Here is a 13,362-nt window from a genome sequence, read left to right on the forward strand (position 1 = left end):
ATGTCTTTGCAAATGCGTTAAAAGTAAATGTGAACCGGCGCGAGGTAGCGTGGGCGCTTGGCACCTCCGATTAGCACGGTGGGCTACGTATGGTGCAAAAGAAGTTCAACATACACACTTAGCTTTGACGTGTGCTGTTGCTTGGGCGAATTCCGGAACCCATCATCATCAGCCATGATCCATCAACCGCTGGAAGAAACCCCGCCATTGTCATCCTTCACAGTCACAAGTGTGTCCCTTGTGTCCCTTGATCAGTGCATTTCACTTCTCCATGTTCATGTTCAAAACACATGGCGGGAGATTACAAAAAATAATAGATGCTGACATTAAATTGTCTAACAGAGTGGTTTCCTTTCGATTTAAAGCTTTCGTGACTGCAGGGATTCATCTTCTGCTAGCGTTGTGGCCGAAACGTCGTGAGAATTATTTTATTATGTTTTATTTTTATTATTTTATTATTTCCCTTCTACGTGACTTTACCGAAAGAACCAAGAAGAGTGGTTTCCCTACCTGTGGTAGATATATGTATGCATGTTGGAATTCCTTCGCACCGTACGGAGCCAACCGTGATAATCGGAAGTGCGGGACCACTGGTGGACCGCAAGGCCGTGGGAAGTGGCCCGTGGAATTGTTGCAGACACCAGTTTTATCACGAAACATCAGAAGTTGTCATTGCACGGTGCACCGAAAACAATTTTGATCCCCATCTCCAGAGTTAGGCCTACCTTAAAAACCCATTTCCTGCATCAAAAGTTGTCCAGGGGGGGAGGGTGGGGGAGTTATTCTTAGTAACACAACTACGAAGTAAATGTTTTAAAACTTTTTAAAAACACGCTTTTAACATGAATGTACTGTAGTAATGGAAGAACTCCACGACTCCAGGAAGTGGCCCCGAAGCTTGCCATAACGTAAGGGACGGTGGCCAGTTACAGCCAACGTCAGTTGACCGTGGACAATTAGACCCAAGCCGAAACATAACATATAAAAAAAATGTAAAAAAAATATTTAATTTTTTATTTTTAATGATAGAATATAGTATTGTCATCAGTATGACATAAGTATACCAAGTTTGCAGTCGATACCACATTGGGAAGTGGGTTAAAATTGAGTTACAAGATTTGAGGATACAACAACGACAACAACGACAACAACAACAGACAGAGTGAGTTAAATAAAAGCGTGTAAAAAATGCTCCCTGACCCCAAACCATGACCACAGACGGTGTTGGAAGTGGGAGGGAGGAGAGGAGAGATGACAGAGAATGACCCACGCCGTGCAGGCCTTCAAGGAGCAGTGGGCGATGGAGGAGGCCGTGTGCTCGGTGGCAGATGACGGGGAGCTCTGCATGCAGTTATGAGCTACCCGTCGGAGGCCGTCGGACTGCGAGAAGGGCTGCGTGCAGAACGAGAGAGAGCGAGAGAGTGACCGAGAGAGTGAGCGAGAGAGTGAGCGAGAGAGTGAGTGAGAGAGTGAGTGAGAGGGGGGGGGGTTACATAAAGCAAAGTTAAAAATAAAAATAAAATACGAAATGATGAACGAAGCAAAGTGCCGACGACACCGAGCATCTTCTTGTTTTCACTGATCGTAAAAAAAAGGAGCCAAGTCAACAGAATCTCGTGGCTCACAGAGAAAGGGCAAACCCAGGCTCCTAACGCCGATGCTGGACCATAACTGGGCCATTCTCTTGCTGGAGAAACGTTGGCTACCAGCCATCACGCACATTATACTACCCAGGTCAAATACAACCTCGTGACAGAAGCATCTCACGTACACAGAACATATGTCAGTGACAACTCTGGCACAGGCTAAGCCCAGATATAGCAACAAAAACCTGCGAAGCGAGGGAGAGAGTTTAAACGCCAGTCGCATTTTCCCTGATTTTACTAGAAAGGGTGGTGCAGTTAATGAGAAACCTTATTTTAGGATTTATCTGATTTTGTCAGGCCACAAGTTATTCCTCACATTGCTTCCACAGATAAGCGCAGGCTTAGGACCAGGCGACAAATCAAGCTGCGCCTAATCTTCTGAGAGCATCACATTATCGTGGCCAGCATGAGCGATGGGGATCGGATAAAGGAACCATGTTTTACCTCATGTATAATGATATGCCTGCGAAGTCCTGGACAGACTCGCGCCCAAAACATCGCCGTTTCGCATCGTGCCGGCGAGTCATTTGTAAGCAGTTTGGTTTACACGCATTCCATCGATAATATCGGCTGCGACGGGCAACCGCTTTTTCACAGCAGCGCCACTATGTCCGCGGCCGACTCTGCGGTACTCTCACAGCGTAAGGAATATCACGAGGCCCTGCACGCAGCCTTGCTTACCTAAAAGCAGTAATTTTGTTCCCCAAAAGAATTATTTTCTCCCGCACCGCAAATGTATTCCAATTGTGTCGCAGGCATCGCGTCGTGAGGAATCCATGAGGACAATCTCGCATGGAATTTTTCACAGGACTTCTACCAAAAAAAAGTCGTCATCAAGTGGCCCTCCTATCCCTTAGGTCGCACTTCTCTGCTTGAAATTACTCGTCACCTCACAGAAAAAAAATCTATATTCACATTTTTTTTTGAGGGGGGGGATTTAGCCAATTTATTACATCGCAGAATCATGGGGGATCACGGCAACTTGGTGAGGCCTTCAACCAGCAGCGGATGAACCCGTGGCTGATGATTTTGACGAAGTACAAGGCTTGAACGTATTGTGTTTTTTTGTGTGCAGTCAGTGGTGACCAGACTGAGACAATCTACTCATTACACTTGAGAACCCGGTTTAAAGCAACGCGTGAAACCAGATTTGAACGCAGGGTCTCAGCAGTGCCGCACGAATGCTCTGAACTCTAAGCCAAATGGCCACCTCCATTTCAAAACAGCTTCAAATAACAGATTGTATTGAGTGAAACCCCCGCCCTCCTTTCTGCTGCACTGGGCAGTGCTCTATATTTAAATTGTTTTAACTATTGAGGACAGTCAAAACGTGCTCCTACTCAGTTTTGTCAGAACCAAGAAGATCCGATTGTTAACTCGTCCAAGTATTTAATATTTGATGAGTGGCAAAATAAATTTGGCGGTCGCTCAGACTCATCGCCGTTCAACAGCGAATCCCTCTACTAATTCCTGTCCTCGTCTTTAAAACCTTCACCCTCCTCCCCCTTCTCCTTCCTAACCCCCCCTTTTCCTATCATCACCCTTCCTTGACATCACCACCCCAACACAATAATCCCATCCATTTTCCGCACCAGCAAATACTAATGTACCCTTTTTAGTTCTTGTAAAGCGGCTTCACACGTAGGCTTCCACGACCAGGAGGATTCCTTCACATCTCTCGCTGTCGCCTGATGATGCTAGTTGTAATGACTGCGCGAAACGTCGTACTCGAATTGTAAACGTTGTGGGTTTACTCTCCAACACATCGGTGTGCTGTGCTAGCAACGCATCGGCATGTTTCGTTTACGTGACAAACCTCACTAATTGGCTGTGTCGGGTGGCGGCGGGTATAACGACACATTTATATTTACGCGATCTAACCCAAAAACCTCTATTATGGGTCTCGTAAAGCGCTTTGACAGAAGCGCTATATAAAAATCCTAGCTAAAATAAGACGATAAAATCAAGGGCCTTGAAGGTGCACGTCTTCGCCATGCTCTGACGACAGCGGACGGCCGCTACGCACAGCATCACAAAGTCACACGCAGACTCAAGGACGCACCGCAGGATGAGCGTGGAGGGGGGCCCGACTTCAACCGTTGGAGGCAGCGAGCAAGCGGTTAACTGTTACTCGTTCCCCCTAAAAAAACATCACTGAAATTCACCCTGCATCTCTTAAAAACCCTTTGCTGGGGTTTCAAAACTTAACTTCAAAAGGGCATCGTAATACTCAGCAACAGTGTTGATGTTCCCTGAGGTTACGTTTACACAAAAGTCAGTTTTAATTTCGCAACATTATGATATGCTGACTTTAATTTTGGTGTTACTGATGTAAAATGTGCCAAGGAATATCCCATCAACAGGGAATGGATTGCACAATATTCCATATTTACTGTACACATAGAGGAGGATATTCTATGATTCGCGTTGAGTTATTAATTTTCAAGTTCAACGAGTGCTCTCACACATATTCCACTTCACACGCACTCTGCTCAATACCACAGTGTGATGAATGCACGAAAACAGAAGTTTGAAAAATCTGCAAAATAAAACAATTATTTTAGAACCATAAAATTGTAATTGCACAAGGCACTCTTCACAAATCCCATAACAATGCACAGCTGTGTGAATAATTACAGGGCAAGTGCAATTTATTCTCTTTTTTTCCTATAATGTCTATAAAATACATATATAATTTCCAGAATTCGTTGATGGACTTTTTCTTAATTCACATTCACTCTGGAAAAATTGAATTATTTATGCAATAACAAGATATGTGTTATTTTCTCACAGACATTAATCTTATGTTGGTATATAGTATTTTCAATAAATGCATCAAAGTCTTACAGGGCAATGCAAGCAAGGATTTTTCTGTACTTTAAATGCACTTCACGGTAATTAACAACCATGATGGTATTTTAATTACACCCATTAATGCAAAACACATCAAATACTGTTGAGCGAAAGGCTGTAATCTCTTTTTAAAAAGGGGGCTGCTATGTGCAATTGGATGAGCAACATTCTTTTTTAAATCTTCTCCGCGCATATGTCCCAAAATTTTATAACTTAACCTTTTTTTTTTTACTGACAAGCACATTCAACAATAGAAAATTACTATTTTAATTCTGATGACCTACAATTCCAATGCCACTTTCTGATATATAGTTTCTGGCCTTTTACAGCAAATACATTCAGGGTCATGATGATATTTTATTTTCCCAAAGCCTTATACACCACTGGCACGTAGCCTTGCGCTATTTCAGACATAGTGGTTAAAGTAAAAATGAACCATATTTTTGTAATGCCAATCAATTCTCACATCTGTTTTTAAAATGCAATACAATTTTGACTCATTAAATGGTAAGTCGCCTCAGAAGGGACATGTCACAGGAAGGAATGATGCCCAATGGTAAAAAATAATAGCGGAGTGGCAGCCACGGAATGGAACGTGTTAGGGGGGGTTCATCCACCTGGGAGATGGAGCAATGAAATCAGTTTGTGTGGTTTGGCACAGTACTCATCACGACAGAAACATAATATGAAAGCAGAAGCTCAACACACGTGTCAATAACGCCGTGGCCTTGAAATTAAAAATACATAAGAGGCGATGTTCCGGGGAATGGCCCTTCTGAAATGCACAGAATTTTTGTCATTAAAATTTTATTTAACTATTTAAAAAAATATATATTTTAATAGTGTTTTTTTTGCTTTCATTATTTTCAATTATTTTTATTATATTTTTATTATTTAAAAGGGTAATAAAAATTTATTTTTTATTTTTTTTATTTTCTATCTACGTGACTTTACCGAAAGAACCAAGAATATGAATAGGTCAGAGAGGTTGAATGTGTTGAGAATGTTTGTTACCTGCGCTTGTGTACCAATGCCAACGCAGCGTCGCCAATTAATTCGTTTTAAATGTTAACGAGGTCAGCGTGTAGGTTTGTAGGCGGAAGCAACTGTGAGACAATGAAGGGGATGAATAAAAACAACAATAGGACGAGCAATGTGCACCGTGCATGGCTCGTACCTTATTGGGACAGGGAGGTAATCTGCCACCACCCCCGGCCACAACACCTCTTGGCAGACTAAAAAATAGACTTTCAGGCCCCCAGTTGGTCCAGCTAGTTAAAAAATCTGGCTAGCCACGTTTATAAATTAAAATATTTTTGCAAAAAATCCAGTACACAACTGCCACCCCCGGATGACCTCTATATTTCAAGTAAACTAAACTTGTTTTTAACGATAATTTCACCAGGTAAGGCCCATTTGTAGCTCTTTTATTCAGAAGCGACCTGGCCACAAGTGACAGCTCAACGTAGCGGCTTATCGCGTGGACATTTACAGCGGCCAAATAATATGAACAGGGTCTAGGGGCAAATTTACTTCATTTCACATTAAAAGTATGTATTGTTCTCACCCAAACAGTTTTTACCGTTAAAGACATTTAAAATAATAATAATATACATTGCAAATATCTCTATATATACGAACGTAAGCTGCATCGTTCAGCAGAGCGCTGAAGATTCAGAGACGCTGTTGCCAAGGCGATAGGGGAAGGAAAACAAACCTGATGTGGGGATACATCACATGCTGTTCACCCATCCTATCCCCTCGGCTACAGCTCCTCCACATTTGCGAGCAACGCTCCAGGTGGCCCCAGCTGCCCATCCATAACCCTCACCGCGAAGTCAGTTTGCTACCCCCCCCCCCCCCGGCCAAAGCCCACCGCCACCGCCCCTTCACACCCAACTTGCGAAACTGCGGCGCCCGACACATACCTGGAACACCCGCCTGCATCCAGAAGTCGATGTCGGTGCCCTCGGCGCCGGGCAGAAGCGCCGTGGCGTTGAGCGGCTCGAGCATCTTGGCCACGTCGGCGACGACGGCGCGCGCCGCCTCCGAGCCCGAGAAGCGCAAGCCGAGCGGGCGGAACGTGCCGATGTCCGACTCCATCACGAGGTCGAAGTTGGAGATATTCGCCTGCGGTGGAGGAGACAAGCGAGCGAGCAAGCGGGCGAGCTTAAGGAGTAGGGCCTTGCCCGAAAATGCACCCTTCCTCGCGAGCCCGTTTGTAGTAGAGAGCCCACAAAAATAACTCGAGAGAAATACGTTTCGAATCAATTGAAATAGTTTAGGTCAAAACCTCTACGTGCTTTCCAGAGATGCTGCCGTGATGTTAGGGTCAGCACAGAGGTCATAGGTGTGGATTGCATCTCCCCGGCGCGGCAGATGACACATACGTACACGTGCAAATTCCCTGTGCTTTACGGGTCACGGGGACTATCTTACCACATCCCACCATGCTGGCCAGTGCAGATTTGTGAAAGTGAAGAACGCGTATGCAAAGGAGCGCAGTGCGGTACGGCAATTAGTTATTTCGAAACCGTCTTATCTGCCGACAACCTAGCCTCGCAGCAGGCTGCAACATCGATCCAGGCTAAATATTGCTCATCTTGGCTTCTAAGTTCTGATTAGATGGGCACTTTAATATATATACACACACGTATATGCATGTTTATAAAAAAAATCATACTTGAATTATAATTGGGATGCTCCGTGCTTTTGCACTTAATTTCTTTGCCGTCACAAAGGGCCTCATTAAATTACAGATAACAGCCTACGAGCTCTGCATATTTACACATGCGCTATAATGAAAGAAACATGTTGCTTTTATTTAGGATCCGTTTCTTTAGCATCCACAATGAGTCCCCAGGCCGCGGTGAATTCCCAAACGCAAAGACATCTCCGCTCCCCAGCGCACTGCAGAGGCCCGTACATTGTTTTATTACTTTGCATCGCATTTGATCTTGTTTGGGACGCGTGCCGTCATGACCCCGCATATGCAACTTTAAAGTAATATTCTGCGGCTTCGTTAATCAACTCGCCCGGCGAAGCAGTCCAGTGTTTATAAGTGGTGTTGGACACGCACTGATAATGAATAAATCACCATTGTGGCCACTGGCTGGTGGAGCCCATTTGTCCAGACATGTCAAGACAGCAAAGGGGTGAGTCTAAAACGTGAGCGATGTTTGAGAAAAGTATAACAGTGAGAGTTAAAACAATAAATGAATATCTGAAATGTGGCGTAGTGGTTTGTGGAACTCTACTACGAACCTTGCAAACCAGAGGTCGATCCCCAGCTACGGCTCACCTTTGCCAACCCGCGCTGAGCAATACGACAAAGTTCAAACTGTCCCCATGACAGACACGGCATGGGGAGGGCCTTCATCAGGAAGTAGGTAGACAAAGGGCCGGGTTTTTTTTACGTCACACTAACCGTGGTGTCGCTACAATTAATCACCCAGTTGGCTTTTTTAAACAGCTCAATGCAACCATAAAAATCGCCATTATGGACCCATGTCAGCTCCGAATTTACGTACAATGGTTTAGTGCAAGCAGTGGCCATAACATTGGCGTGATTGTATTTTGTTAAAAGCTGGCTCTTGGTAACGAGCGGCCTGGCAGGTATACAAGCAAACCTAAACGGCGCCGTGATATATCTTATGTTGCAGCAGATCTACGCTAAACACTGCGAGGGCCATCAGATCTGCACTGCGCAAACACGCGGCACCGAGATTCATTACAACCGAACGAGTTATCACCGTGTTTTTTTTTTATCCGCTTAATTTTCTCCCGGATTCATATTTCGCGAATTGTAAATCGACGCTCGCGAGTTCGGCACGAGGCAAACGCCGCCCGCTTCACCGCATCCGCGACTAACAACTCGGAACGGGCAAACCGTGCATTCCGCGGAATGCGTTTTATGGGATGTGCGTACCACCAAAACGCATCCCGGGGACATATGGCTTTCATCCCCCCCCCCCATACTGGCCATACCAAAGTGGCAGATCAACCGAGGTCAGCCGCCGCGCCTATTGACATCAGCGACTCCTGCTGGGGACTCCACCTGCATCTGCAAGAAGTGGCGAATAGTCCATGGGTGCCCGGCGAGCTACGGCCAAATCCACCACCCCCCCACTTAACGACCACGGTTTTCTGAGATAAAAGGGAGCCCTCCCTCCGCTTTTTTGCCCGCTCGAAGTCGCGTCGTCAAAGAGGGTGCCCCCCCCCCTTTTAGCACGGCGGCGTGCGGCTCGGCCCCTTTCAGAGGCCGCAGGTGCAGCTCAGCACGACCTCACGGCCGCCACCGCTGCCGCCGCTGAATGGGGGCGATGTGCACGCGAGTGGCCGCAAGCCACCGCGTTCCTCCGCAGCCGCTCGCCATTGTCCCCTAACGAAGGCTCGTGTGGGGGGCGGGGGGGGCGATGTGGGCGGGGGGCAATGATGGCGGCTTGGTTTGTGGCTTCGTAGCCGACTGCGAAAAAATTCCCCGCAGTGGAAAACAAGAGAATACGGATTCGAATAATAATAATACGAGATGCAATTATTCAATCGCTGACGTGTTTTCGGGTTGAACCGTGTGCCGCTCGGCATGATGTCCCAACGTTTCCGCTGCACGAAACTGAGAGCTTCATCCGGAGCTCAATAAGTCTGAACTGAGTAGTGGAGTGAAACGTTGGACATCATGCCGAGGTATGGAAACACAACGTGAGAGATGTCACAGCCGTACAGCGCAAGTGCGAAAACCTGCACAGTAGTAACACTGACAACACTGACAACTGAAGGTCTACCCACGCTCATGAATGCTAAGACACTGACTGCCAAGGCACGCCCACTGCTGTAAAGTGGATATATGAATGACTCTGTCACTGCATCCACAAAAGGCCAATGAATTCCACAGCACCGCTAGTCATAGATCATATGCCAAGCTTTCAAAATAACTTATTTTTATTGCATGTAACTTGACAAGTCTTAATTCAAGCTCTACTCTAACAGGTGGAAATATATTCAGAGAATGCATTCACACAAACAAACGAAGAAAAAGTTGTGAAATTTAGCTGGAATTACTCGGGGAGGAGCGGTGACGCAGGGGTTCGTACAATGCACTATAAATCCAGTCACCAGAGTTAGACGGCTAACATCAGTGGCAGAGCGATATCTAAACCGCACCTGGGATCTTATCCCTTCAGCGAACCACACTGACCCGGCACGGTGAAATATGACGAAACAAACCCCCGCGACTGACATAGCTCGGCCAAGTTTTCATCCAGCCACCAGCGGGGCTGTTGACAAGCGGCTGTAAGTCACCGCTATCAATTCGGGAGTAACAATACGAGGATCGCAAAGTAAAAACGCGATTCAGGTGTTCAAAGACAAAAAACACGCGTCCACGCACTTTAATCATTGTAACGGGATACGTGTTGCTGCGAGCGTTTGCTGCTAAGAGGCAGGCGTCAGCCATGCGCCCACAGGTGCAACGGTGAGACACGCACTGACAAGGGGGCATGGCGCCTGTAAAAAAAAAACTTCAAAGGGACGAGGCTGCCTTGGCAGGAACAAAAAAGCAAAGCCTGCAGCCACATTCCTGTAACTTTCATCCTTGCAGAGAGAAGGCAATAACACGAGAAGGTGACAGCAGTGATAAAAATATAGCATCTCGCTTTATACGTTGAGTAGGAACGCGCGCGCACGCACAACTTCATCGAGGCAGGCCCTCCCACGCGTTTGCTCTTTGAGGTCAGCATTAAAAAAAGATGCAAATATGAACACGCAAGCAAAGAGGCGGTGTGATGAAATCAAATGATTTTTAGGGCCACGACTGGACAAGAGTGGTAAATGAAGGTGTGGAAGAACATTAGGGGATTCTAGATTTGAAGCTTTCGTGACTGCAAGGATTCATACTCTTAGGTTTTTTCGGTAAAGTCACGTAGGTAAAATAATAATAATAGAAATAATAATAGAAATGTAATAAAAAATATTAGTTTATTATTTAATTAATATTATTGTTTATATTATTTTTTATTTTTATTTTTTATTTTTACCTACGTGACTTTACCGTAACATTAGGGGAGTCTGCCCAGCTATAGAAACATGACAGGCTGACATCAATTTCTAAATAAAATGATGACATTTGTTCCAGTCTTCTTACAAAAGTGCGAACTTATATTCCAAAACTTGAACCATACATTATGACCTTTTTGACAGTGTTAATGATTGAACAATAAGAGAAGGTTTGACCCTTACTGGCAATAAAGCAGGTGTTAAGATGTTCAAACATCTAATAGATACATTTTTGCAAGGCATCAAGTCTGCATTAACCACACGTACTTGTGGAAAAATATGCAAACAAACATCATCTGATATGATGCATTGTGTTTGAAACTGATTAGCCTACACCAGAGACAGCCTTCTTTACAGCCTTGTCTCACTAGTGTTAGGCCCGAGAAGACCAAAAGGCGAAACAGTACAAAGATAATGCAAGTATATGGGCATTTATAGCTTGGGTTGAGCAGTTGTATCTATAGGATAGTTTTTTCCAGTCTCAAATTGATAATACAGAAGATATGTTTTGTGTTAAACTACAAAAAAGGGATGCTACTCCTTCTGCCCATGATGCAATTGTTATGATACTGGCCTTGAAATACAGAGGTCGCCATTCTGATTCCATCTCCCAACACGTGAGTTAGAACAATGGAAAGGTTAATTAAATCCGTACTTCTCTGTCCACGCGGCAGTATAAATGTCATATAGACAGCTAGTCGACAGGAAAGGTCATGCTGGTGGGGTCATAACTTGGGTACTACCACTTCTTCCAAGATGTCATGTATGTTTGTCTTTTTTACTGATTGGCCGTGTCGGGTGGTGGAGGGTTACGACACATTTATAAATAACGCGATCTAAACCCAAAAACTTTGATTATGCATGTATGTATGTTGAACTTCTTTCACACGCTACGTAGCCAACCGTGCTAATCAGAGGTGCGGATGAGTTTGCCAAATACCCTCAAGAGTGGCCCTCTAGGGCTCCCGCTAGGGCGGCGAAAGCCCTTCCACCAGCAGCAGCAGATGCAGGGCTGCCCCTTGACGTGTTCTGCCTACGAAAGGCTTGCAGTCTCAGTAATAATTGTCAAAGTGATTCTGCCTAGGAAGTTGTTATAATTTCCACGAGTCATTATCCACTCTTCAGCCAAGTAGCAAGGAGTTGCGGACAACTTTGACGGTCACAGATTCCTTGCAAATTATCTTAATTTTCTTTTTTGTAAATTGTGGAAAATGTGTTTGAGTGTACGGAAACGAATGTGGGTTTGTAATCACGGCCACTCAAGAGCAACATCCTAAAAGATCCACAAGAAGCTCAACGATCCACCTCGAAGACGTCCACAAACATGTCAATAAATAAGGACATTTCAACAGCTACTTATAGTGATTTGAAGCTTTCGTGACTGCAGGAATCCATACTCTTTGGTTCTTTCGGTGAAGTCACGTAGGTATAAAATAAAATAAATTACGACGTTTCGATCGCAACACAAGCGGTCCTCAGGCGGAAAAAATATCATCCAGCAGTGGAACTGCTGAACTAGTTCCTTGCGATCGAAAAGTAGTGATTTATTTATTTTATTCTATACCAACGTGACTTTACCGAAAGAACCAAAGAGTATAGCTAATTATAGTTTAACACGTAGGCTTTCGCGGCTAATATTATCCATAAAAAGTGTTTTTTGGGTTAGATCGTGTAACTATAAATGTGTCGTTAAACCCACCACCACCCGACACAGCCAATTAGTAAGATTTGTCATGTAAACACAACATGCCAATTCGTCACTAGTAAAGCACACCGGTGTGTTGGAGAGTAAACCCACAACATTGACAATTTGAGACGTTTTACTGGTGATGACAACCAGCTTCATAATAATAATGCAATTTATAACGCGAGCAAATTTGCGGACGTAACGGCCGCAACTCAGAGGCGCGGAGCCAAGCTCAGAGTCACTCGAAAGCATGATTGTAGAGGTGAGTTTTTAAGTCTCTCTTGAAGGAGGCGATTGAGGTGATGCTGCGAATGTGCAGAGGGGATATCGTTCCAGACTGTTGGGGCTGCCACCGAGAAGCGGCGCATAGACACGGTGACCATCCTTGATCTTGGTATCAAGAGGAGGTCGTGAGTCTCGCTGTGCAGGCATCTGCCGTGTGCTGAGCTGCAAGTTGTCAATAATGAAGAAAGGTACGGCGGGCAGGCAGATGTGAAGGCATTGTGGCAGAGGCAGGCGATCTTGTATATGACCCTGCTGGCGATGGGTAGCCAGTTGAGGGCACGATTATCCAGAATTGTGACAGTTGATGCTGTCCGTTTACAAAGATAGAATTTCGATTTAAAGCTTTCGTGACTGCAGGGATTCATCTTCTTGGTTCTTTCGGTAAAGTCACGTAGAATGGAAATAATAAAACAGTAAAAATATAACACAATATTATTTTATTATTTTTCTTTTTATTATTTTATCATTTCCATTCTACGTGACTTTACCGAAAGAACCAAGAAGATGAAAGATAGAATTCTGCATTTTATTTCTTCCCCCAATCGCCACTGCAGAGCGCGTTGACCACGGCTAGCACAGCGGCCAGCGAACTCGGCTACGAATCCAGTGCCCCAAGTTGAAATCACTCATCAATGCTGAGTGTTATATAAAGCTGTCATAGGCCCGAACCCCTTTCACAGCAACCGCACTTCGCCAAGGCGGTGAAGTATGGTCAAACAACCCCTGTCACCGACACAGCATAGGGAAGGCCCTCAGCCAGCAGTGGATTGATAAGAGGGCTGTAACTTATTTAAATGCGCTAATTATGCCACGCTAATTGCAGGAGCTGTTGTGTGTAAT

At 44.9% G+C, this 13,362-nt stretch overlaps 1 protein-coding gene across 1 annotated transcript in view; it reads right to left on the reverse strand.

The window, feature by feature from the left end:
* The window catches only part of CPQ (carboxypeptidase Q), a 64,979-nt gene that overhangs the window by 10,220 nt on the left and 41,397 nt on the right, over positions 1 to 13,362 (reverse strand). Inside the window, exon 8 of the mRNA XM_061554220.1 lies at positions 6,428 to 6,629. Within this exon, the coding sequence (XP_061410204.1) occupies positions 6,428 to 6,629 (202 nt within the window). The remainder of the gene's footprint in view (positions 1 to 6,427; positions 6,630 to 13,362) is intronic.

This window comes from Lethenteron reissneri, chromosome 19 (assembly GCF_015708825.2).
Source record: "Lethenteron reissneri isolate LAM-NWPU_2019-01 chromosome 19, ASM1570882v1, whole genome shotgun sequence".
NCBI lineage: Eukaryota > Metazoa > Chordata > Hyperoartia > Petromyzontiformes > Petromyzontidae > Lethenteron > Lethenteron reissneri.